This window comes from Panthera onca, chromosome B1 (assembly GCF_046562875.1).
Source record: "Panthera onca isolate mPanOnc1 chromosome B1, mPanOnc1 haplotype 2, whole genome shotgun sequence".
Lineage (NCBI taxonomy): Eukaryota > Metazoa > Chordata > Mammalia > Carnivora > Felidae > Panthera > Panthera onca.
The window spans coordinates 34,110,773-34,138,359 of NC_138342.1; the positions used below are offsets into that span (position 1 = coordinate 34,110,773).

Consider the following 27,587-nt stretch of genomic DNA (forward strand, 5'->3'; position numbering starts at 1 on the left):
CTGAACAGAATGAACACTCGCACTCACTCGCTTGCTCACAAAAGCTTCTCGAATGCCCTCCCCGCAGAAGTGCCCTCTGTACCGTGTGGAAGTGGCTGCCTCCTTTAGCCAGATGCTAACTCATGGGTCCACAAGGGAGGGTGTAGCCTGGAGACAGAAACCACCCCAGATATCTGAACAAAGAAAATATCATACAAAGAACTGTATGCAGGTAATAAAAAGGCAAAAAGGAAACAGAAAGAGGTTACCGTGGAGGCAACATTGCAAAGGGGGATGGAGGGGCGGTGACCTGTAGGGTTGAAGGAACAAAGCACAGAGGTTGGAATTATTAAAAGCTAGAAGCCTGGAGGGGCCCCACGGAGGAGAACACTGAGGAAGTGTTGCCTGGCCGTGCTGGCATCTCCAGGCTTGAAGGAGGGGCCCCGAGGCCGAGGGGCCCAGACCTTTAAAGAGGCACGGCAGCCAGCTGTGCTGGGGGCTCGGAAGAAGGGGCATGATGAAGCTCGTTCTGCATTTCTGCGAGTGTTGGGAACACCTCGAAGTGGAGTTTGAACTGATGCAATGGGGTGAAGCAGCTTTTCTAGGGTGATGCTCACAGGAAGCGAAGTAAGGAGCAAGTCTCTTCCTCCTCCAGCCTTGCAGTCTTCTAGTCAGAGCCTAACAGGCAGCAAACCAGACAAGCACAGACGAATTCTGCACAATCTTGGCCCCAGAAAGCTGAGCCACCTGCAAAGGGTGGGTTTGGAGCTGAGACACAGCAGCTTAATACCTGGCTTAGGAAGCAACAGGTCACGGGCTCGGGAAGCTGAGGTGACTGGTCTCCAGACCACGCCAGAATGCTAGTTGTGTCACCTCTTCTTTTTCAATTGGCAAGTGTTGACCCAGCTCCATTTCCCAGAGTCCCTTGCAGCTGTGTGTGGCCAACAGGATGTGAACAGAATGTGAATATACGTGAGGTGTGCAAGTTCCAGGTCGTCTTGCAACTTAGAAGATAGTCAATCCCTTGTCCTGGTCAGACTGGAGGGATGGCATGGCCGCCACCTAGAAGGAGCAGGAGCCCGCATGGCACCGAGCCGCACTGAGACAGTACTGCATGTTGCAGACTACTACAGATAACGTGTCCCTAGTGTTTCAGACAGTGGACCTTAGAATACTTGATACAGCAGCCCAAACATACCCTAGTGAATACAAAAAGGGTTAGCTCTAGGACAGCAACAGAGCTGGGCAATGCTTGCAGGTACCCTGAGGAATGCCGGTAGAACGGAGGTATGGGTAGGAGAGGAGAGGCAGTCAAAAAGGACTTTGCCTTTCTTACAATGACCTCCTACAGCACCCACAAAGATCCTAATTCTGCCCTGCAAGCATTACTATTCTAATGCTCTTTCTCTAAAGGGGAGGAGGGCATCCTAGGTCCCTTATGGCTGGGTCTCGATTCCTCTTTTTCTTTTTTTAAGCAACACTCTAAAGATGTAAAAAATCATTCCTAGCTCAAAGCCATACAAAAAGAGGTCTCAAGGCCCTACTTTGTCAACTTCCGCTTTCATTCTGCAACTGTGGTCTTATCTCTTCAATTAAGAAGCCAGATCTTTAAGGACAGGGACCAGGCCATAGACTTCAAGGGTCTCCCTCCTGATCCCCGCTTATTTTAGACCATCTGTCATCTCTTGTCAGGATGAACAGAGGAGCCTCCTATTCAGACAGATGAAAATCTCAGGAGTCTGGTCTCTGTGCTGTTGGAACCTGAAGGATCATCTAAGGTAAGTCACACCCTCTGTCCTGAGCCTCCTAATCTCTAAAAGAAGTTGGGGGATATTGTTACTAAACTACTTTTTCAATTTAAAAGGCTCTGAGTCAAAGTTTTATGTATTTTAATTAATTAATCCCAGTATTTCTCAGGACCTTTCCTGTCCCCACCCCCAAATTAAGCAGTGTTTTTAAAAGAAATTAAAACGAGACAACAGTGGCAGGAAAACAAGAACTATGTGTAACGAGAGCCTTTTAAAACAACTTAAACCAGGCAGGGTCTTGCTGGCTAAAACCAGATGGGACCATCCTAAGAGATGAGAATATGAAAAAATATATATATTTGGTATACTGGAGACTCACTATATTCTTTAGATAAAAGTTTCCTGAGATCTTGACCAGATAAAACAATTATGTCAAGGTTAAATTCATTCGGAAATTTATGAATTATCTATTATTAGATCAACTGCAACTTCTTAACACAGCTCCGGAGGCAAGGGAAACAAAAGCAAAAATGAACTATTGGGATCTCATCAAAATAAAAAGCTTCTGCACAACAAAGGAAACAATCAGCAAAACTAAAAGGGAACTGACAGAATGGGAGAAGATATTTTCAAATGACATACCAGATAAAGGATTAGTATAAAAAATCTACAAAGAACTCACCAAACTCAACACCCAAAAAACAAATAATCCAATAAAGAAATGGGCAAAAGACATGAATAGACACTTCTCCAAAAAGGACATCCAGATGGCCAACCGACACATGAAAAAATGCTCAACCTCACTCATCATCAGGGAAATACAAATCAAAACCACAATGAGATACCACCTTACACCTGTCAGAATGGCTCACATTAACAACAACAGGTGTTGGCGAGGATGTGGAGAAAGAGGATCTCTTTTGCATTGTTGGTGGGAATGCAAGCTGGTGCAGCCACTCTGGAAAACAGTATGGAGGTTCCTCAAAAACTTAAAAATAGAACTAACCTATGACCCAGCAACTGCACTACTAGGTATTTATCCAAGGGATACAGGTATGCTGTTTCGAAGGGACACATGCACCCCCATGTTTATAGCAGCACTATCAATGATAGCCAAGTATGGAAAGAGCCCACATATCCATCGATGGATGAATGGATAAAGAAGATGTGGTATATATATACAATGGAGTATTACTCGGCAATCAAAAGAATGAAATCTTGCCATTTGCAACTACGTGGATGGAACTGGAGGGTATTATGCTAAACAAAATAAGTCAGTCAGAGAAAGACAAATATCACATGACTTCACTCATATGAGGACTTTAAGATACAAAACAGATGAACATAAGGGAAGGGAAGCAAAAATAATATAAAAACAGGGAGGGGGACAAAACAGAAGAGACTCTTAAATATGGAAAACAAACAGAGGGTTACTGGAGGGGTTGTGGGAAGGGGGATGGGCTAAATGGGTAAGTGGCATTAAGGAATCTACTCCTGAAATCATTGTTGCACTATATGCTAATTTGGATGTAAATGAAAACAGAAAAAAAATAAATTATTCTTCAAAACTAGGAAAGAGATGTATAAAGCATCTTCTAGAAAGAGAGGTTTCATAATACAAACTTTAGGCATAAATAATATCACAGGATCAACATTTAACCTGAGAAAATACTTAAAAATTTTTTTTCAATGTTTATTTATTTTTGAGAGAAAGACAGAGTGTGAGTGGGGGAGGACAGAGAGAGAGGAAGACAGAGAATCTGAAGCAGGCTCCAGGCTCTGAGCTCTCAGCACAGAGCCCGATGTGGGGCTTGAACTCACAAACTGTGATATCATGACCTGAGCTGAAGCTGGACACCTAACCGACTGAGCCACCCAGGCGCCCCATCCGAGAAAGTACTTTATAAAAAAAATTTGTGCCCAATGGCTGTGGTCATTGCCATTAATTATGAAGGGATTTTATCTTCATTCTAGCAGGCCCGACAAAATCTCCATTTATGAATAGTTACTTGTTAAAACTAATTCCAATTTTTCTTAAAAACAAAGGCAGCAATCTAGTGTTGGCACTAATTTAAATGAATGAGTTGACTGACCAGAGGAGCATCTTCCAAAGTGTGTTCCATGTGACTGCATTTCCGTGAAGAAAAGGGTCCCAGTGAACATCAGCACAGGAAAACCTCCAGGAGGGTCCAGAGTAAAGGGGGTCTTTGCGCTTTGTTTAACCCAGTTTCCTAACAGACTCTAAAATCTTGTTTTTCCCTCTCTGGGACAGCATATGAACATCTTACCTCATTAGTTCCCCATAGACATGGCTACGGACGTCACTCCGAAACCCTCTGACTATCCCATCTACACAGTTTCCCTTCTCATGGGAAACAGACAGGATCGGCAGATACCACTACATATTGGCAACACACACAGGGGCCTGTGTGTCAGATCCTTCCCAGAAGACGGATCCATATCTGCCACCACGGATATGGTGTTAAAGGCCCCCATGTTCAGAAACTATGTTTGCTTGCTTTGGATACCTGTATGACGGAAGAGGGAGAAAGCTGTTTCCCAGGGTCTGAATGAGTAAGAAGAGAGCTGTGGCCAGCAATCAGCAGGGGTGCCTGAAAAACAGGCTCCTGAAATCCTCCCACCCATCCTTGAATGACAGCTGGCAGGCTCACAGAGGCAAGAGAGGTGGCTCTCCGGTGGTCTGCCTCAGTCCCTGGGGGCAAAGTGCCAGCTCTAAGGCCCAGGGCCATTTGTACCTGTGAAGATGCCCTCCTTCCCACAGCAGGAGGCAGCAGAGCAGGTGAATTCGGATACTCCCCAGTACTGCCTTGCATTGGAAATACAAGGCTTATGAAACTCCTTTCGCCAATCTGGAGGTCTGAGAGCCTTGATCTTTATCTTGCTGGGATCAAAAGGAACCAAAGTACAGGGGCGCCTGGATGGCTCAGTCAGTTAGGCACCCGGCTCTTGGTTTTGGCTCAGGTCATGATCTCGAGGTTTCATGAATTCAAGCCCCGTGTCAGAGAGCATGGAACCTGCTTGGGATTCTCTCTCTCTCCCTTTCCCTCTGCCCCTCCCCTACTCATGCTGTCTCTGTCTCACTCAAAATAAAGAAACTTAAAAACAAAAAGAAGAAGCCAAAGTATAGACTAGCCAAGAGAGAGGAGGTAGCTCTCTCTTTGTTGGGCAGCAATGCAGAAGTGCTCTACAAAACACCACAATAAAGGCAGGCACAGCCCTCAAGAATAAGGCAAAAAGTTCAGCCCAGTCCAGCGATGACCCACACCCCACAGAGAGCCACCATCCGGTGTGACTGCAGCTTCTTCCATCATCCATGGTAAGAGGGTTCTCCACATCAACCTTGGGGATCAGTGGGGGGGTGTCATGGACAGATCACCTCCCCACCCAAAGTAAACTTACTCCCTAAGAAACTTCTCCAGAGGAAATCAAAAGCCTTGAGATAGTGCTAAACCCAAAATAACTTTAAAAAAATTCTGAAATTCCATGGCTCAGTGAAGCACTCTGAATTTCAAGAAAGATTTTGTGCCCTTCGAGCCTCTGGAATGCATACTTTTCTTTTTCATTTGAACCTCAAGAAATCCCCTAGGAGCCCTTGCAAACGAATACACTGCCCTGGTTTGATTTTCTGTGTGTACCTGATCCCACTAACTGACAAGCAGATTATTACAGGGTTAGAGGGGAAGAAAGAGAATGGAATCGCAGGAGCCCGGGCTTGCAAAGCAGACAGCAGAGGGTCAGGTTTGTGGTAAGTTGTCCATAAATGTTAGGGACTGTCACTGGCATTACCATGGTTATCTTATTACTCACCAGAGAACACAGAGCCCAAGTTCCAAGGACTGTGCCTCCTGAGTTATAAATCAAATCAGCAAGTCTTTGCTGGGCACCTAGAGTGCTGAGCTGGGCATGTAAAGGGCTGCATTCACCATATCGTCTCTTCCTCACATTTCATTAAACATATCTTTTTAGAATTCAGAGACACGGGGGGCGGGGGAGAGAGAGAGAAGAAATCCCCTAAGAGATTCCATTTTCTCAGTAAGGAAAGTTACAAAGGAATGCAAAACGGGCTCATTTTTGCAAGCAAAATGAAACACTTTTATGTTTTATTCATGCAAAATGAAAACCCCTTTCCTTTGCAGCATTACAAATTGAATTTGCTAGTGTAAATTGCTGTAAAAAAAAAAAAAAAAAAAAGAAAGAATTAAAAGCAAAAGAAAGTTAAAAAAAAAAAAGCAGGAATACAAAGGCCCTTTCTTCTAGGGAATGAAAGCTCAAGGGACCAATGGGGAGAAATAGAACCTTTCACTGGCAAACATACTTTTTTATTTACTGCTTCCAAAAGCAATCTGACTCAAGGGCCCCCAACCCAGTGCAGAAGCTTGAAGTCCTGACAGCCAGTGTGGAACTTGAGGGAATTTCTAAATGACACTTATCTGTTAACACTGAGTGAGAATAAGAAGCGGTTTCAAAAACATGGTTAACCGAGCCCACATTTCAAAAAACATAACCAAGGCAATGTAACCGAATTCATACTGCTATCATTGGGGGGCTGCGGGTGGGCGGGGCTCTTCTTGTCTTGGAAGTTGGAGGATAACTGAACTCATTGTGTCTGGAACAGCCCCTCATCCCCCTGTATCCAATGATAAGTTGTCCTTGAAACCTGAGGTCTGACTCCTCCCATATTCACCCTGTCTTTGAAAGGAAGCTGTGTAATTAGATGTATCTGCTGGTTTCTGTTCCCTTCACAAATTAAGAGCTAACCTTCATTAACCATTTACCACGTCTCCATCACTGTGCCAGTTAACAATACGTACACAACTGTATATATACACAATATATACAAATGCTTTGTGGCCCCTATTATGATCTCCATTTCACAGATGAGAGAAACTGGGATTCAGAGCTTGAATAATTTTGTCAACTGGATTTTTGAGTATTTTTTTTCTCCCTGAACATGTGGCATTTGGCCTCAACTTCAAAAACTGGGTAGGCTGAAAACGTCATCAATGAAAATCTGCTTATGGTCTAATCTTAAGAAAGGTTAATAATCCCATCTAGTTGTACATGCATATAATGATCTTTACCGAGGCTCCTGCCTTTAAAACAACCTTGGGGGACAGGAACTAGGCAAGAATCGAGCATCCTACACCCTTCCATTAAGGCTAATGTTTTCAATGATGAGCAAACCTCATCAGGTATTTTCCTTGTAAAATTAATCAATTCATATCAACTCATCCCTGTGGTGCTATAGCTCTGGCATGGTTAAGTGAATGACAGACAGGTGTATACGCACAAATTATCCACTCATTCCCCTCAGTGCACCTGGCCCAGCTGTCACCGTTCATCACTCCGTTACAAAAGCTCAAAGACACAACCCGGGGCGCCTGGGTGGGTCAGTCAGTTAAGTGTCCAACTTCAGCTCAGGTCATGATCTCGTGGCTGGTAGGTTCGAGCCCCGCCTCGGGCTTTGTGCTGACAGCTCAGAGCCTGGAGCCTGCTTCCGATTCTGTGTCTCCCTTGCCCTCAGCTCCTCCCCCACTCACACTCTGTCTCTCTCTCCCTCAAGAATAAATAAACATTAAAAAAAAATCCAAAAGCTCAAAGACACAACTGTGGTCTTAGGAAGCTTTATCCAGTCAGCAGGCACAAGACACTCCCGCTTTCTCTTTTGCAGACCGTTTATTCTTATGTCTGGTTATAGCAAAAATGCTTGTTCTTACACTGATGAGTACATAACCATTTTTCTTTCTGCTTGGAACCTGAAACTGAATCAAAAGACTACCAAATCTACCCAGGATAAACCAAGGCAGAGCCCCCAAGAGAGGACCACACGACCCAATAAACCAGAATGCCCAGGAATGGAACCAGAATGCCCAGGAATGGAGCCATAAGCCCAGAAGAGCATCTTTCTGTCATCTGGGCTTTTCACTTGCTTTTGTCCATTTTCAACAAAGAAACAACTAATCATCGTATGCCTGATCCCTAAATGCTAGGAGATCCTCGGATACTTTGAGAGTTGCCAAAGGCTAGCTATAATTTAAGAGCTGAATGCATTTCATGTAGCCCAATTACTTAACAACGGTATCCAAGTATGAGGTCTGTGGTAAGTGCCACTTTATTATTTAGGATATGTATTTGGATTTCCTTATTTCCAGCCATCCTAGAGAACAGACGATTCACAACACATCTACGAAGTACTTGCTGTAAATAACAAACGTTCAGCAGAATTTCAGAAAAACATCGAATGGAATTTTGAGGTGACCAGACATATCAAATGTTAAAAAAGTTCAGGCAGCCCCAAACCCCAGAAGTTCCCGATCGGCATGATTTAATGATCTAAAGCTCGTGGTACAACCTCTCCCTTCACGCAAGCCCTCTAAGAAGGAAACACCAACAGGAGGGCTTCTGAAATGGCTAAGATTAACCCAGACTGCAGAGAAGAGGGGGAAAAAAAGGGCAGGGGTCCAGAGAGCCTGGGTGAGTCAGCAACTCAGATGAGGAGGACGTGCAGGAGGAGAAAGATGCAGAACTCGAAGACAGGATCCAGAGTTGACAAAAGGTGTGAGGGGCAGAAACCAGGAAGGGAAGTGGTTTGGAGGGTCTATGAGGCAGGGACAGAGATGTGCTTTTACTCTTTTACGTTTCTAAGGACAGTCTATTGACACCTTTCATGTTCAGTGAGGGACAACAACAGCGAGGCCACACTTTGGTGTGAAGGAAAGACTGGAGCGGGGGGGGGAGGGGACAAGTGACGGCACCAGCACGGGGTACTCACCGGCCGTTGTCGCGGCCCACGCCCCACACGCGGATGCTGGCGATGGGCTGGGAGTGGAGCACGGTGCGGTCCATGGGGTCCACCAGGCTGAGTGTGTCGTTCTCCAGGATCAGGTACATGTCTTTCCCCTGGGGTCCCAAAAGAAAACACGCTCTTTTTCTCGGGAAGCTATGGGTCATGATGCCTGCAGCCATCTAGGGACATCATTTCAAGGGGCAAAAGAAACCACCCTTCAAGTCTGTTATTTGTTTTCCTAAGAGCAACATCCTCTCCTGACTAAGCATAAGTCTGGGGCACCGGGGTGGCTCAGTCGGTGAAGTGTCTGGCTCTTGATTTCAGCTCAGGTCATGATCTCACAGTTCGTGAGATCAAGCCCCATGTCAGGCTCTGTGCTGGCAGGACGGAGCCTGCTTCGGATTCTCTGTCTTCCTTTCTCTCTGTCTCTCCTCCACTCATGCACTCACTCTCTCTCTCTCTCTCTCAAAAATAAAGAAACTTAAAAAAATATGCATGAATCTTTCATACTCCCCCCACACCCAGCTTCTCTCTCCCTTTCCAAGTCCTCTCAAATGTATCCTTAGCCTGCCTTCTACCCAGCTCTTGTTTTTCATTATTTACAATTCTGAATCTTGACTCGGGGAAAAAAAGGCTAATGGAGGGGTTCCCTGGAGAATCCGGTCTTTCGCTAACTCCACGCCTGTCATTCTCATCACCTGTCTCTGTCCATCCCTTCCTCTCTGGTCAGACCCAAGCAGGCATGTCCCCGACGGCCTTCCCACAACCATTACCATCCCATCCCTTGGTATTTACAGTACTTTGCATCTATGTGATTTGGTTGACAAACAGCAGGTGCATTTGTGGCATCTCTTGGTACCACAACAGCTAGTGTTTATAGGACTTTATCGCATTGCAGATACTATGCCATGTGCTTCGGGCACGTTGGTTCATGATCTTTCCGACTTGCCCTGAGAGCTTGGTTTGCTATTATCTCCAATTCACCAGTTCACAGACAGGGAAATCGAGGCTTCAAGGTTAGGCAACATGCTCCAGGTCTCACCCAGAAACTGTGAGGCCTTTAGCGACAAGGTGCTGCTGTAATACCACAAGGAGAGGCCGACGTTTCTCACTGCTTGCATGGCTCTTTAGGGTTTGGCCTCCTGTCTCCTCACATATGTTGGCTCTTTGGGGCCAAGAACACTGGACTATTCAATTTTATTCCCCCTGCAATTCCTCAGGCATCATTTGAGAAATTATTAAACATTTGCTGCACACTAAAAGACGGTGTCCTTTCCCCCACCCTTAGCTGAGGGCAGCCCTCTGGTGGTTTTCAGGAGATGCAAGATGGCTGTGCCTCGGAGAGCTGGGAACGGAGAGGGGGCAGGTCCCAGGTGGTGCCAACCAGGTGATGCACACTGGGATTACTGAGAGCTGTCTGGGCATGTCTGGTGCCTTCTCCTTCCTCTCCGTCCTTCCCCCAGGAATGAGGCACTGACTGTAGCCTAAGAGGTCTTCAGCCAGACCTGCTAGTGAGTGGCCCCCAGTACAACTCCCACCTGGTAACCCCCACCCCACTTCTGTCCAGCTGCTGCATGGCAAACACCTTGCAGATACTAACACACTCTGAAAGCCTCTGTTTTAATGCTTTATGGGATGTGAGCCATGGTCCCCCTCACTGAGCAGGGTGATGCATTTCCTTTGAGCTAACTCAGCTTAGAAACCCCAACCGGTCCTCCCAAAGGTCCCAGAGGCTGTCTTTGTTGGTTAGTTCTACTGGCCATCTTTACACTGTTGGTCAGAACCGATGCCAACTTCCAGCTGGTCGTCTACACTGAGAATGGCTGGCTGAGTACGGAATGTCCCTGAATGAAAATACAGCGTGGCTTCTGCTGGGTCATTCAGCACACTCGTAGCTTCCCATGCACATCCTATTGATTTTCTCATTAACACACAGCAGCTCTGGGCTGCCCAGTATAAAGTCTTGCTAACTGGTTTTTGTTACCCCAACAGCGATGTGTATGCAGCCGTCATCTAAAGATGAGACACTCATCCAGCACTCATGACTATATTTTCAGTCAGTCACTCAAACATGTAAGGAGTTGTGCTGTATGTGTGAGGCATGGCAAAAAGGCAGAGCTCATAACCCTAAGCGTTGAGCTATACTTCATATAGTATGAACTAGAAACACTGCCTGAAGAGTTTATTATTCAGAAGAGGAAAGAACTGAGAAAAACAGGAATGGCATAGCAGGGTTAAGTAGCAGATTTCTGGCCTGGCTGTTCCCTCACCCTATATCCCCATCCAAAGTTCTCTCTCTCTGTCTCTCTCTCTCCTGTAGGAATCCTGCCAAGTGGAGATTCCTTTAGAATTTTACTAAGCTCTTCTAAGAATCTAATGCTAAGTATGGTGGTATTCATCAATCACTCACACATTAGTATAAATTACTTTCTTCTAAATCCTAGCTAAGATTTGTTCTTTTGGTGGAATAGCATTTTTAACTGAAGGAGATGGCAGGTAGATAATTTGGTGGGAAAGACATGTCTGGGTATTTGGGTGGGAGGTGGGAAGTAATGCAGTGAAAGTATGGGAAAGCCAAATACCAAACAAATGTCCTTTTCTTGGACAGGAGAAAATTTTTCCCTCTTTTCCCCATGCTCGAGATCTGAAAGTCTGGACGGCAATGCAGCCCAGCCCCATTCTAAGGTGCAGAGACTCCTCCACGGGAAGCCTTGGGAGCCCCGCTCTCATTATGACACAGCTCCTAGGGTAACGTGATGGGGGCTCCAAACAGCCCATCAAAGGTGTCAGGGCTCTGGTGACCCTGGGCATGGTTTAAGGGTCATGGATTTATGCAGCAAGCACTGTTTCCAGGTGCTCCTAACATACCTGCTCCCCAGATCTCCAAGCATGGTAGGCATATGGATTTTCCCATTTGATATGATTTTTACACGAATTTGGTATTTTTACCTATTACGTTCCTTTCTGAAATGATGTCAACTAACATTTCAAAAACAGAATTACCTTATTCAAAGTGAGAAAAGAATATATAGGCATCCATTCTAAAAGCTCAGGTATAATACTGATTTTCAGATTATAAATAAAGCAGAACGTGTTATAAAAGGATAATTTGTCAACTTTTAGAGTACAGGGACATCAAACATTGCTGCGTGTAGGTGTAGGGGTCACATTACCCTTCGAGAACATACTTTCAGAGGCTCTTCTCTCTTCTTACATAAGGGTGCATCCGATATTGCATGCAAGTTTCAGGGTTTCGGGGCCCTAGCACCCATTCATACATCTCTGGGGCTCAGAGATACCAGGTCAGACCCTGTCATGTAGACACAGAGAACTGTTCTCTGCCAGGGCCCAGTCCTCGCTGGGATCTTGGCTGGGCTAACAGATAAATCAAAGGGTACACCATGCTCACACCACCTGCCTTTCTGGGAAAATGCACCTGATAAACATCCTCAGTATCACATCCCGCGGAGCTCTGGCGTCTCACAAAGCACAGCAGAGCATAAGCAAGCCTGCCATTAATTATTCCCACGTTTTACTCACCTCTCCCCAGATGCCGACCGTATCCCGGATGTCATTTTTGCAGTAAGAAAGCTGCCTGATGCAGTTGTTGACAGCAACGCTGCTTTTACCAGGGGCGAGGTCCTCCTCTGCCATTTCCACCCATCCTAGGGAACGCACAGCAAAACACTGGAAGACAAAGCAGAGGGCATGAAAGTACACACTGATCATGGCCCCTCTCCTCCAGTGTGCCAAAATCCCCTGTAAGGTAGCCCTAATGCATCTTCAGTTACTATATCATGTCTGGTCATCAAATTCAGCAAACAAATCCTCCATTGTTGGAAAATTACACTGTGACTGTTTTTACTGTTAAAAACATGTAGTGATAAACAACTTCTTGCCTACTTTTCTGTGTGTGTTCAGATTTTTGTCTCAGAGTGTAGATTACTAGAAGTAGAATTACAGGGCTAATTAAAGATTAATTAAAGATTTTTAAGCTCCTTTACCTATGATAAGGCATTAAATTTTTTTTTTTTTTACATTTATTTATTTTTGATAGAGACAGAGCACAAGTAGGGGAGGAGCAGAGATAGAAGGAGACCCAGAATCCAAAGCAGGCTCCAGGCTCCGAGCTGTCAGCACAGAGCCCAACGTGGGGCTTGAACTCACAAACCACAAGATCATGACCTGAGCTGCAGTTGGACGCTTAACCGACTGAGCCGCCCGGGTGCCCCGGCATTTTTTTTTAAATAGTAAGAAATGCAACACCCATGAAATTTACTACTTGTTAAACGCCTAGAACAAGATAATGGGAGAGAGAAAGAATTAAATACATATTAGGTACTTGTTTCTAATAATGATAAAGCAAAATGTGTTTTCTAGTACCCAGAAATGAAGGAAAATAGGGGGAAAATGTGCTTTTGTGATAATAGGTCTCGGGTCCTATAGCATCTGTAATTAGCACCAAATCCTGAAAGCCCACACAATGGACAAGTTCATAAGATACTTTACAGCACAAATTCTTTTAATGGTTTTATCCTTTAGAGATATTTTATTTGAGATCACACTCCTTGTCTTCCTTTTAGAAATTCGTTTCTTCAACTGTTTCAAAATATAAAAAGTATTATATGCACATTGCAGTAAATGAGAAAATTCAAAGATGTATAGAAAAGAAATTCACAGGACATGTGAGGGGTAATTTGGCTACAGATCTGCTTGCTGTCAATCGCCAGGGATGCTAGGTGGCTGAAACCGGGGGCTCCCAAGCGGCACAGCACTTGAAGAAGAGCCTTCCCATCCCAGGCGGGGCAAAGGAGGGGCCCCGTCTCTGCAGGAGCCAACAGGCTGGCTCTCAAAGAGCATCTTGTAAAGTTCCCAGAGTGTACTTCATAATCAGACTGAAGAAGAGGCAGTTAACTAGGTATGAGCAGTGAACAGGACAGCCCAACTGTTGAAAAAGACAGAAAATGCCCACCACCTCCAGAATGCAAACAGCCAGGGTCCCCAGGGAACAGGGAATGTGCCTCCGTTCTTTCCAGGACCGCTGCCCTAAAGTAACCTCTAGCTTCCTTAGAGTACATTTACACTGAGGTTTTGAACCTCCCTCCAACTCACAGGGCTTGGCTGCCAGGGCAGTTCCAACAAGGACCACCGAGGGCGGAAGAACTCCCCCTCCCCGCTGGTAGGAGGAGTCCCTTGGAGGGTTGGAGGCGGGCTCTTGGGAGGGCCCAGCTCTGACCCATAACTAGTACGAAAACTAGTATGAAAACCAGATAACCAACTGCCCCGTGCAGTTGCCATCTCCGGACCTGCCTGCTGTCCCAGCTGAGTGTACTTTGGCTTTGATCACTCTTGAATGCTTGCTTGCTTGCTTACGTGTGGTTCTGAATTCCTCCTTGGCCAGACTCAAGAACCAAGGCCAGGGAACACGACGACTTACTGCTGACGAAATGAAGAAATGCTATGAACTGTCCCAAAGTGACCACATTCAGTCCAGTTCCACCTCCCTTGTCTTGCCCCCACGCCCTGACAGGACACCTCCTTCCCCGAGTTGCTAACCACGTTCTCTCAGAGGGCCAAAAACCCCACCAAAGTACCCATCTATTTAAGCAAACGGCACACAGGTCCTTCAGCCTAGTGGGGACACAGTGAGGTATCTGCATAAGCACAGGGAACAGAACAGCAGCCCTGAGCTGACGGTGGATAGGATGCCTTCTACAAACACACCAACAAGACAAGGTGTCCCTGTGATAGCTGCAAAAGTTACTCAGCACTCTGTGTCCGGAGGGAAGTTTCTGGGAGACACCCTCACACTTCATCCAGTGCAGTGAAACCACTCACAGGGGAGGCGGATGCCCACGGGCACGAGGGCGGCCTCTGTCAGTGGCGGGCCCGGGCCGTCTGCAGCTCTGCTTCCTCAGCCCGGAGACCAAAGTGTGTTTCTCCTGGCGGGTAAGTCACACCCGCCACACACCCACACCATGGCACACACCTTCCCGAGCTCACAACCTCCGGGGGGGTGGGGGGCAGGGTGGGGGGCTGTGCCCCTCAGTGTCCCTTTCTGCTTCTTGCACGTTAAGTGTAACTCACTAACCTCCTCCTTGTTGGTTCCAGCGTGGCCCCACATCGGTAAAAACACAGTGCCACAATGATGGGTTTTGGGGTGGTGGTGGGGTTGGGAGCTGACGGCCAAGAAAGAATTCCTGAGACGTCTTTTGATGTAAAGACAGTGATTTTATTAAAGCGCAGGGACAGGACCCGTGGGCAGGAAGAGCCGCACTGTAAGTGTGTGTGTGTGGGGTGACCGGTTTATGGACTGGGGAAGGGGGAGATAAAGTTGAGAGAGTTCCTGAAGGAACTGTCACCTGCGGTCCACGGTTTACTGGAGGCCTAGCTATTGTCAAGCTAAGGTTGTTTTCCCCTCTAGCAAAGCATTAACGTTAAGACAGGAGGGAGTTCCCGGAGAAATGTTATACTGACTGCCTCAAGTATCTGTCAACGCGCTGCAGGTTATAAGGAAACTGAAGTTTACCTGCCATTTCCTTCTGCCTTTGATCCCCCCATCACTATGGAGGGAAGGGTGATGTTGGGGCTCCAGGAAACTGAGTCTACAGGGGTTTCAGGAGATTAGGCTATTGATAAGATTGCCTTTTCCCGTAATTTACTAAGATATTTGTAAACTGATGGAGACTCTATCAGTTTAACCATTTGTTTTCTGTCCTGTCCTTTGTCCTAGGGCAGCAGGAGGGCCTGAGGAATGCCACACATAGCTCACCTGGGGGCGGGGGAGGGTGCTATTAGCCTGTACTTTGCCCTCAGCTTGCCCCACACTCCCTCCTCAACAACCCACCCAGCCTGCTTTCTGATCTTGTCACATCCCACCTTGTGATGAAAAACTCTGCGTTTCCACCTTCACCAAATAAGCGTGTGGCGGTTTCCCCATAAGCCAACAAGCAGTTCTCAGACAGCAGCTGGGTGTCCTACGATTCAACTCCATTCTGACGCCACCTGCAGACAGTCCCACAAGAGTGTCTCTCCCCCCCCCCCCCCCCCCCCCCCGCCACTTCAGATGCCAGTCACAAGCCCAGGTTATAGACTGCAGGTTCCAACAACTCACTCCTTGGATTCAGTTCATTTATTAGAGCAGCTCACAGAACTCAGAAACATTTTACTTACGACCTTCCACGCCCGCCCAGGTACCCTGTTCTCCCCGGTCTCCATGTGTTCACCATTCTTTTGGGTTTGTATGGAGACTTTACAACTTAGGCAAGATTGGTTAATTCAGCAGTCACAGGTGCACTGGTGATGGAACTCAATCTCCAGCCCCTTCCCTCTCCCCAGGGTCCAGGGGTGGGACTGAAAGTTCAACCCTCTACACACCAGGTTGGCTCCGTTGGCCACCAGCCCCAGCCTTGGGTGCTTTCCAACAGCCAAATAATTAGCATAACAAAAGTGATTAGCATCCCAATCACTCTCAGCACTTCAGGGAACTCCAAGGGTTTGGGGAGCTGTGAGCGGGGACCAAAGGTAAGCACCAAACACAGGAGAAATATATCTCAACATCCAAATATATTTTTTTCTTATAAATCACACGGTCACACATCTCTAGTGCTCTCCTCCTGTGTCAAAAAAGAATTGGAAACTCTCTTGATTTGGAGAACATTTATATCATCCCAACCTACTTTAACGCAGAAAATACACAGCACAATTGTATCATCTGACACAACAAACCAGACATTGTCCAAATGCCAAAGGTATTATTAATTCATTTACTCCTCACGTCAACCCTTTGAAATCAATACTACGTTAACTGTACCCATTTTCTAGGTGAGGAAAGAGAAGGAAGCATCAGGCTAATAAGTGGTGAACTCAGGGTTCAAACCCAGGCAGTCCGACTTCTGGGCTCCCACTCTTAACCACTGTCTATCTGTCTGAGATTTTGCTGGAGGAACAGTGTCAGAGAGGGCAACAGAACAGCCAGCAACATCAGCACAACTGTGACTTTATATGGCCCAGAGCAGGGACAGCCTGGATTAAAATCTCAGCTCTGATTTACTGGTACTGTGATCTTGCCAAGTGATTTACACGATCCCAATTTTTTCCTCATTTATTAAAATGGAAAGAACACGCTGAACATTTGTTGAATGGAAAGAGCAAATGAATAGAGTGCTACAATAAATCTTAACTGGAGTTATCAAAGGGGGAAAGAAATGAAAGGACAGATTTGAAGTTAGGGTGACCACAGGTTCCAACCGTCCCCACGACAGTTCTGGTTTATGTTTGCTGTTCTAGCAAAATCACTGAGTGGCTCCTTTTACTCTCAAAAGGGTCCCAGTTTGGATAATAAATTATTATAGTCACTCTAGTCAAATTCCAGTGATTCTGCCTCTGATGTGAAAACTGAGGTTTGAAGGGGATACTGTGATATGCCCAAGTGGAAACAGCGTTCGAGATTGACAGAAGCTGCCATCAACAGACCATCTGGTGATCCTGGCAGAGGTGAACGGCAAAATGCCAGTATGACCATACGAATGGTCATATGCCCTTTAAACTAGAAGCCAGGAACACATTTTGCCTGCTACAAAATCCTACAGCCCGTAAATACTCAAAGGAATTTATTAACAATAAGTAGGGAATACTGGCTGCTTTTTGTCCTTTGAGTTCAAGATTTCAATCTAAACAAGCTCACTGAAACTCAAGGGTATTTTTCTTGGCTAAGAAATGCACATGGTGCATGAAGTGCATTGTTTGTCACACTGATAAAAAGAAAACAAGACCCCTTACTATATTATTACAACGAATTTAAGTAATTTTCCTTGTGCAATCTTGCTGCTGTTGTAATTCGGTTTCTGATCTATAAAGCTTCACCACGGGTCCCCGTGGCCTAAGTAAGAGGAAACAGGTATAAGGGGAATAGCCGAGAACCACCAGGGAGCGAGCTCGACTTCCTACCGAAGAACCAAATGACAAAGAGCAGCCTGTGCTGTTTGGTGCTGCCCCCGTGTGGCGAGGAAGGTTTACAACCACCACCACTTTTCCTTAAGCTCAGAAATAATGATACTTAGTGTAATCAGCTCTGGGAATAAACATTTGTTTCAGAGTACGGAAAGAGCCCAAAATATTCAATCAAAAAAACCCAAATATTCAATCAAAAAAACCCAAATATTTAACCTTTTTCAAAATTTAAAGAAAAAAAAACAATGTTTGCTCTTTGATGTTCCTTTTTCTTCTCCTTTTTCTTTCTTCTTTCTTTGCTTCCTTCCTTTCCTTTCCTTTCCTTTCTTTTTAAAATTTTAAAGTAATCTCTATACCCAACATGGGGCTTGAACACACAACCCCAAGATCAAGAATTGTACACTCCACTGACCAAGCCCGTCAGGCACCCCGATGTTCATTTTTCGGTAGCTCTTTACCAAAAGGGCACAAATGAGTAATGGTTCAGGGAAAGGACAGTGTCATCGTATGAATCTGGATTTAAGTCACAACTTTGGGGAAGTCACTTCAGATCTCTGAGTCTCAGTTTCTTCATCTGCAAGGTGGGAATAATAACAGTACCTATACTTTATAGCATTGTTGTTGGGACTACATGAGACAATGCAGATAAAGTGTTTAACATAGTGCCTGGAATACAGCAAGAACTTGATGACCGTTTGTTATATTATTGACATTTTAACTTTCCTATGTGTGGGTTTTAAAGATCTCTCTAGTTTCACAGACTGCAGCAGAGGCTAGCATGTGGAGATGTGCTGTGGGCTGTGGTACATGCAAGCACAGCACCCACAGGCCTTCGTTGAAACACAGAAAACTGGCCCCTGGCCCCACAGTTTCTGATTCAGTAGGTCCTAGTAGGGAGTCTGCAAGAGAATATGTGTTTCTTTCTTTTTTGTAATTTTTAAAATTAAAAAAAAATTTTTTTTAAAGATTTTTGAGAGAGAGAGAGAGAGAGAGAGAGAGAGCGCGCGCGCATGCACGTGCATGAGCGGGGGAGGGGCAGAGAGAGAGGGAGACACAGAATCCAAAGTGGGCTCCAGGGTGAGCTGTCAGCACAGAGCCCTAAGTGGAGCTCGAAGTCAAGAACCATGAAATCATGATCTGAGCTGAAGTCAGATGCTTATCTGACTATGCCACCCAGGCGCCACCCCCCCCCCCGCCTTTTAAAAAATTTATTTATTATTTATTTTGAGGGAGGGAGAGAGTGTGGGAGGGGCAGAGAGACAGGGAGAGAGAGAATCCCAAGTGGGCTCCACATAGTCAGTGCAGAGCCCGATGCAGGGCTCAAACTCATGAAGCATGAGATCACGACCTGAGCCGAAGCTGGACACTTAACCGACGGAGCCACCCAGGAGCCCCGAGAATCTGCGTTTCTAACAAACCCCCAGGTGATGTTGAGGTTGCAGGTCTGGGGGCCACGCTGTGAGAACCATCGCTATAGACAGGACGGCTCCTTTCCTCACCCAAGGTCACGCTGGCCCTAAGCTCGTCCTTAAAGTAAAGTGTGGGTGGAAAGCCCAAGACTGCCACTTACTATTCATGACCTTGAGCACGTCAGTGAAAATCTCCGTGCCTCAGCTTCTTCACGTGATACTCAAATTCCCTGTCTCCCAACAGTCTGTCACATGTGCGGATTAAAGGGGCAGAGTTTGCCGCTGCTCCTGTTGCTGTTGTCAGTCATCACTGGCATTAGGGGAACGAGAGTCTTGGCTGAATTCGAAGGGACACAGCTCTTGGCCCGAGGCTTCCTTCTCTCCCACCCAGTCTCTCCTCCCCGGACAGGAATCAAATTGTCACATCTCGGTTGGAAACACACATTGTTTCAATTTCATTGTCTCTGAGTACTGCATTAATAGAGACACACGCCTGGGGGAAACCTCTCCCAGGGAACACGTGTTGAGGGAAAGAATACAGTAAAAAGCCTTGGTTTCTATGATCAGACAGTCCTGGGTTTGAATTCCTACATTCCCATCAATGGGTGCTCAACCTCTGTGAATCCAAGTTTTCGCAGGTGAAAAATGGTTACAATATAGGGTCACAGAGCATCCGGGAGATCCAAAGGAAACGAGGAAAGGAAAGTGGCTGGCGCATTGTGGGCCCTCAGAAATATTCACTTTCTTCTCTCTCCGGATCAAGGAGGCCCTCTCGTTTCACTCTTTGTTCTCTGGGAGGTGGTCTGTGTTTTCTTCCCCTGAGCTTTAATGAGGACAAGCAAGATGAGAACACGATAGCAGAGGACTGGGGGGGGGGGGGGGGGGGGGGAGTGCTGTGCCAGGACCAAGATGAGACAAGGGTGGGGGGAGGGGGGGAGATGAGGGAACCAGAGCTGCTGGAGGGTCCAGCCTTGCCTGCCCCCAGGTAAGCCAGCCTCGCTGAATGGCACCGAGGAACACGGTGCTCCGATGAGCCGACGTCCACAAAGCAGCACCTTCATTGCCCAGATCAAGTTCAGTGCCCTATGACTACTGAGCGGCAATGACAAAGAGGAGGATGATACCAGAATCAACAGCCAAACTACACTCGAATTTAAAAAGTTCACGGAGAAAAGGCTACAGTTGGGTCTAGCACTACACATGTAATCTTAGTTAACACTCATTTATAGGACTGACTTTCCATTGAAGCCTAATCACCCTGCAGCACAATAACAACGGTGTATTCAAGTCAATCAACATTTACTGAGTGCCTATTAGTTTCTGGAGACACAGAGAAATGAGTCAGACACAGCTCCACTCTCAAGAAGCCTGCAAAGGAGCAGACACGAAGTGGGAATCTATCACACGGCAACGGGAAATAAAGGGACACAGACGTACACATGCGTGTTGATTGCTCAGAGACAGGGAGTTTGGGACTGATTCCTGAGTGATGTGGTATTGAGCTGAGCCTTGTAGGATGGATGGATTCATTCAGTTAACAAACATTTACTGACACTTTAAGCCAGGTACTGGAGACACATCGATGAACCAAAAGGCTCTGCTCTGAGTAGTATTTTAAAAAGTTGGAAGGGTGTATTCATTTGGCCATGGCCCCAAAGGTGACACAGCTCTGCTGAGTGAGCAAGATGAGTAAAGGTACATGGTATGTAAGGGAGGGGCATGAGCATGATGGTTTAGAGCCCAGGATTTCAAGTCACTGATCTGGGAACAAATCCCAAGTTGGGTGATCTGAGCCAAGTTACTTAATCTTGGTGAGCCTCAGTTTCCTCCTCTGTTGCAGTGAGGACAATGGTATGGGCCTCCTGGGGGTACTGGCATGATTAAATGGAATGGTCTGTGCTCATATCTTCACAAGATCTGGCCCAAAGGGGATGGGTGAGAAAAGGGGGCCGCTCTTTTCTCAAGATCTTCGGTCTTTGTCAAATGTGTCAGGATTGGGGAATGTCACCAACAGCCAGCCATTAGATCCTGTTTTGTTTTTCCAACTAACGATCAAGTGGGACTACACCTCAGTGGCTGGAGGTGAAGAGGCACAGGGCCTGGGGAGGAGCAGAGGAGGCTCTGTATTCTTCAGAAGGGCAGGCTCCTATCTCCTCAGCCTATCTCGGGGGGTTTAACCAAGAGTCTACCGCCCTGGGGATGGGGTCCGTGGATGGGCTTCTAAACCTCCTGAAAATATATTCCAAATTATTTGTGTGTTTCCATATTATGGAAAAGTGTCCAAAGCTTTAACCAACTTTCCAAAGGCTGTGAGAATATGAAGTGTTTCAAAAGAATTCCAAGGGAGTTAGATACCAGAGTACTCAGTCATCATGACGTCAATTAAGACACATGTATCGGGATACAAAAAGCTTACCGGTTGGCATCAGAGTTCTTCTATGACAAGTGGAGGAGGAGGAGGAGAATGGTTCAATGGCTCCACATACGAAATGATCGGGAATTCAGGGGAGAACAGAAGTGTGAATGAAAGGCAAGTGGGTATATAACCTCTAGGGAGGCACAGTCTCTGAGCGGGTGGCTTGTAAAGAGGAGGGAAGTTCTGAAACCCGCACCTGTTTTTGAACGCGGTGTAAGCCCCTGGATTATCCTTGGTGCTCCAGCAAAAGTGAGCTACAAAGCGATGGCTGATGTCCAGGGAGAATGAAAAGAGAAGGGTGTATGCTCCCCTGGGGAGATGCAGGAGAGAAGCAGCAACAAGCAAAGGCCTCAGGGTGGAGCCGGGGAAGTCAACACAAGCCCCAGGGCATGGGCAGAACTTTGGGAAGGACCCCTGGACTTCCTCAGGACAAGAGACTGGCCTTCTCCCCTGGAGCCTGGAGCAGGGCGATTCTGGCTGGTGCCGAGTTTCGCAGAGCTCTTCTGCAGAGCCCTTTTAGGTCTGTGTTCTTGGGGCCATGTGTTCCTGCTGCACAAGACTGTGAAGAAGAACTTTTCTTTTTCTTTCTTTTTTTTTTTTAAGAAAAAGAGAGAGAGAAGCAGGGCTCAGCTGGGGCTCATGTTTTTACCTGAAGTGGGGCTCGTGCTCACCAACTGTAAGATCATGACTTGAAGTCAGATGCTTATAGACTGAGTCACCCAGGTGTCCTGAACATCTCTCTCTCTGTTTAATGTTTATTTATTTAATTTGAGAGAGAGACAGAAAGCATGAGTGGGGCAAGTAGGAGAGAGGGAGAGAGAGGGAGAGAGAGGGAGAGAGAGGGAGAGAGAGGGAGAGGGAGAGAGAGAGAGGGGGAGAGAGGGAGAGAGGGAGAGAGACAAAGAGAGGATCCCAAGCAGGCTCTGTGCTGACAGACCCACGTGGGGCTCGATCTCATGAACAGTGAGATCATGACCTGAGCCGAGATCAAGAGTTGGACACTTAACGGACTGAGCCACCCGGATGCCTCCAAATAATATTTTTTAATAATCATACAGCCCATATATGAAGTGAGAGTATCTTTTTCAAAATTTTTTTCCATCTTGGTGGCCAGAATAACACAGCCACTTAGGGTACCTTCATGACGTTTGACATCCTCTGTTCCAGGAGATTTTCTCTAAGAGTTAAGAACAGCTCTCCACCCTGTCACTGCCAAGTTACTGTGTGCAATGGAGACGGCCCAAGCCTGATTTCTCTCTCCGGGCCAGTCTTCCGAACGTCCAGACTTCACTGAGAACTAGGCGGCCAGGAAGCAAAGGGCTGTGACTGTCAGTGATGTTCACAGAGACTGTTCTAAAAAAAGCACAGGCTTTTCATGACTCAAAACATCTTCCTTGGATGTTGCCTCCATAACAGGGAGGTCTTCAGTTAATTGGTGTTTGTGGTCACTACATGGCAGAATATACATCACTGTCATTAGGGACACCGTTTTTAATATCATGAAGCTTTATTTTCTATTGCCTTTCTTTGAAACACTGAAATGCTTTCCAAGTCCAGCCCCCCGGTGGGCTCTGACTGGAGAGGTGGCTGGGGACTCCAGAGTGGAGCCTGACCCACTTCTCCATCCGGCTGAAGGAAGGAATCAGCCTGATTAATTATTCAGCATGACCCCGGCAGGCAGCGAGGACCCAGAGTGCATTTCTGCACGGACCCCAATGAAGCGCATCCGCTGTTCCAGCTGTTTCTCCCTGACTGTGGAAAACATGGTGAGCATTCGGGTACAAAACAAGACTCCTGGCCCTTGGGGCCCTGGGACCACTAGGGCCATTTACTTTTAATTTCCGCCCCCCCCCCCCACCCCCAACCTACCTTTCAGAACAAGACAACGCTGCTGTGTTGTGTACACAAATACACCCTTTGTTAACATCCGACAGGGCCTTCTACAAAGGGAACAGTCATAATAATAACAAACACCACTCATAACAACAGATCTCACCCCCATAGCACTCACCATGTGCTGGGCACCAAGGATGGATCTGTGGGGGAACCACTATCCACAACAGTCGTCTCCATGCCTGTCTGCTTGCTCACTACCGACTGCTGGGTTCACAGAGCGTGGTTCCCAGCCTGGGGCTACCTCTGCCACCAGCAAGTAAGAGGCTCTGTCCCTAGTAAATGTTCTGGAAACATGCAAGGTCAGGGGGCAGGAATAATACTGACTGAATTCTCTGTGTTTGGGAAATGCCTCAGAGCAGGTGCAATTATAGGGAATCAAAGCTAAGTTATTTCACACAAATTAGGGGAAGGATGTGACGCAGTTAAGGAGAACTTTCAATTCTCCCACGTGGACAATGTGCAGCCACGCAGCTTCCCCAGATCTAAGGGTTTAGTGATTTTATTTACTTACTTATTTATGTATTTATGAGAGAGAGCGAGTAAGCAAGGGGAGCAGGGGAGGGGAGGGGTAGAGTGAGAGGGAGACAGAATCCCAAGCAGGCTCTGCACTGTTTGCGTGGAGCCCGATGTGGGGCTTGTACCCACGAACCCAGAGATCATGACCTGAGCTGAAATCAAGGATGCTTTAACTAACTGAGCCACCCAGGTGTCCCGTTGCGATTTTAAATCCTTAAATGAATAGGGGCACCTGGGTGGCTCAGTTGGTTAAGAATCCAATTTCGGCTCAGGTCATGATCTCACGGTTTGTGAGTTCGAGCCCCGCATTAGTCTCTCTGCTGTCCAGAGATCTATTCTTTCCTTCTCTCTGTCCCTCCCCACCCTTCTCTCTCTCAAATATAAATAAATATTTAAAAAGCACATTCAATCTTTAAGTGAATATATAAGGATTCTTTCCAAGCACATGTGTCTTTATTTCTCCCCCTCTGTGCCATTCCCAAGTCAGTTCCTGGCTGCGGGGACTCTTCCTAAACTATTCCCTCTGCTATACAAAACATGTTTGCTGACTTGTAACCACGCAACATTGAGAAAAGCAGTCCTTTTGGGATTTATAGAAACTGAGGTTTGAACTGCTGCTATACTGAAAAGAATGCACAAGGTAGTCACGCGGGAGGAGGCAGAGATGAGATTTTACATGTACTTTAAATATTTAACTGTTGCTGGGGTTTCCTCCCTTCCCTACTCCTATTCAGATGAAACAACCCCCCCCCCCCCCCCCACTGCCCCGTTCTCCTCACTGAGAGATCTCTCCTGTTAGGATGATAGTCCACCTGAGCAGAACAGCAGTCTGGGCTCCTTCCTGTCCCCTCGAATGGCCGGACAGGCTGGGGAGATGAGTCTGAGGCTATGCTGGAGAGTGGGACAGCGTCACTGCTCTGGGTTTGGCTTTTAAGTTAAGACACACGTTTGCGCAGCACTGAAATCATGACATGCGTGTGTTCTGCTTTTCGTTTATGACACAAGATGTGTATTTTCGTGCAGCAAGGAAACCCTAACAGCAATACGTCGTAAACATTATTTCTGAGTATTTATTATCACCTTAAAAGCAATATTCTCACTAGTGCTTAGGTGAGGGGAATTCAGAATCGGAATGAAGAGGGAGGGAATTTCCATTTTCTGAGCTCCTATGTTAGAGGGGCTTTATTAGCTACCCAATTGAATTTAGGCTAATTCTTACAACCAAGTGAAAGAGGTACATTCCCCCACACCCCCCTCCATGTTTGGAAACAGGAACATGCTTGTAAAGGGACTCTGGCAGGTTCAAGCCTTCATAAAATATTTTTTAAAATGTGACTTGGGGTGCTGTCGTAGTCATACTTAACCCTAACGTTTGTGAATGTGGTGTGAGGAGGAGGCTGGAGGGAGGAAGACCAAGGTGGGAGATGCAGTGTCACACACACACAGTAATTAGGGGTGTGTGTGTGTGTGTGTGTGTGTGTGTACATTACATACTGAGTAGATAAACTCATTTCCCCTGTGTTTCTCCTTTGCTACTGACAGACCACTTTGCTCTGATAGTTTTTTGTCACCAAATATGTGGGTTTTCTTTTTTGCTCACGCTAAGCAATTCTCTGTAACACCCCTGGGTGCCCTATAATTTAACCCCATCCTGACACTGTGTACCTGGAGACAGCATCAGATCCCACAGGTTAAGCGCTCCGTCCCACAAGACTGCCCTACCTTACATGCCAATGGTGGGTCCAGGTTGTCACCTGGTGCTTCTGACCAACAGGCTGTGAATCGAAGGTTCCCACAACCCCCTCTCTGGGTTTCATTAATTCGCTAGAGTGGCTCACAGAACTCAGGAAACCACTTTCCTTCCTCTATTACTGGCTCGTCATAAAAGCATAGGGCTCAGGAACGGCCAGAGGGAACAGCTGCATGGCGCGAGGTGTGGCGAAGGCGGCCAGCTTCCAGGCCCTCTCTGACCACACTCCCTGCCTTCCACGCGCTCACCAACTGGAATGCTAAAGCCTGTGCTTTGGGGACCTTGATGGAAGCTTCATCATCTAGGCACAATCTATCGTTAACTCCACTGCTATTACTCTCCCCTCTCTGGAGAATGGGGAGGTAAGGCTGAAAATTCCAAGCTTTTAATCATGGCTTAGTCTTTCTGAGACCAGGTCCCCTTCCAGGAGCCCAACAAGAGTCACTTGCTTAGAGCAAAAGACACTGCTGTCACCCAGGAAATTCCAACGGGGTTAGGAACTCTATTTCAAGAATCAGGATCAAGGACCAAACAGTAGAACAAAAGATGCTCCTAGCGCCCTTATCATGTAGGAGATCATGCTGGCGCTCTGTGCCAGGCACCAAAGGGAGATGATGTATACTTTCTCTTACATATTTAACTTACTCCATGTGACAACATATAAGAAACACGTTATTATTTCTATTTTACAGATGCGGAAACTGAGGCACAGGGTGGTCATTATGGACTGAACTGTGTCCCCTTTTGAATTCATATGTTGAAGCCCTAACCCCCAATGTGGCTATATTTGGAGACAGGGCTCCAAAGAGGTAATTAAGGCTAAAGGAGATCATCAGAGTGGGTCTAATACGACTGATGTCCTTATAAGGGGAAGAGACACCAGGGATGTGTACATGTAGAGAAAAGGCCATCTGAGGACGCAGCAGGAAGATGCCATCTCAAGCCAAAGAGAGAGGCCATGGGAGAGACCAAACCTACCAACACCCTGATGTTAGACTTCCAGCTTCCAGAACAGAGGAAAAAAATGTCTGTTGTTTAAACCACCCAATCTGTGGTATTTTGTTACGGCAGCCTGAGTCAGCTCAACTTAAGGTAACCAGCTTGGGGGCGGATAAACTTAAGGTGCATAAACTTAAGGTAACCAGCTAGCACGTGGTGGAACTGCCATTCAAACCCAGCTTTGTGGACTGGCAGACCACTGGAACCATGCTATGCTGCCTCCTAGGGGCAACGATAACACTGGTTTTCCTCAAGAAGGGAGAGCGACGCGGGTATACCTCTCTCTACACCGAGGGAACCCAGAGAGAACCTACCGCCCTTACCCAACACACAGTGCGCACGTCTTCAGCACACAACAGCTAGACCACACTGACAGCAGAGGTCAGGGAGACCTGCCCCCCCCATTCTAAAGAGGCCCCAGAGAATTCAAGGCCAGAAGTACACTGAGAAGGAAATACCCCCTCCCCCCCATAGGGAATGAGTGCTTCAAAGTTCTTAGAGTACTTACTGCTTCAGGCTGGCCCTGAGACTTCTCAGAGGCATCACGGAGCCTCCACCACAGGCACAAACTAGCCCTGAGGTGGTCCTGGTGCCCTTGCACAGATTGTCCACTGGAGGGCGCCATCACCCTTCCTTCAGTCCTTCCTTCCCTCCCACCCTGCCCGCCACCTTCCCCACCCAACTCCAGTAACAGATCACTGGAGGTAAGGAGTCTCCATGGAGGCAAAGGAAATACAACTGCAATCAACTGTCTGATGCCTGTGCTAAACCCTCCGGGCCACAGCACCGCTGCAGTGTGGGAAGGCCTAGGGTTGTTAGGCTCAGGCACAACCTGTGGGAGAGGCCACAGGGCAGCCTAGCGCCGGGCTGAGGCCTCTGAGTATCATCCTCAGCCAGAGTCCAGCTCTTTCTCCCTCATGAAAGGCTCATGTGCAGTTAAAGAAAGGCCAGTGTTCCATGGCAATCAAAAAGCGTTTACGATGCTGGTCCACCGTGATTCTTAATCTGCAGAGTAGGGGTGAACTGAAACCACATTATGAGCAATTTATATGCATTTAAAAATAAAACCCAGAACATTGATTTATTAATTTACAGAGAGAAGTGTAAGTCTGAC

The 27,587-nt window shown here is 46.8% G+C and overlaps 1 protein-coding gene across 12 annotated transcripts in view; it reads right to left on the reverse strand.

The window, feature by feature from the left end:
* APBB2 (amyloid beta precursor protein binding family B member 2) overlaps window positions 1-27,587 on the reverse strand; it is a 381,485-nt gene that overhangs the window by 61,514 nt on the left and 292,384 nt on the right. For all 12 annotated transcript variants that reach the window (XM_078446165.2, XM_078446164.2, XM_078446173.2 and 9 more), the window contains 2 exons: window positions 12,076-12,222; window positions 8,521-8,648 (listed from right to left, as the gene is read on the reverse strand). In XM_078446165.2, coding sequence (XP_078302291.1) covers window positions 8,521-8,648; window positions 12,076-12,222 — 275 coding nt within the window. The remainder of the gene's footprint in view (window positions 1-8,520; window positions 8,649-12,075; window positions 12,223-27,587) is intronic.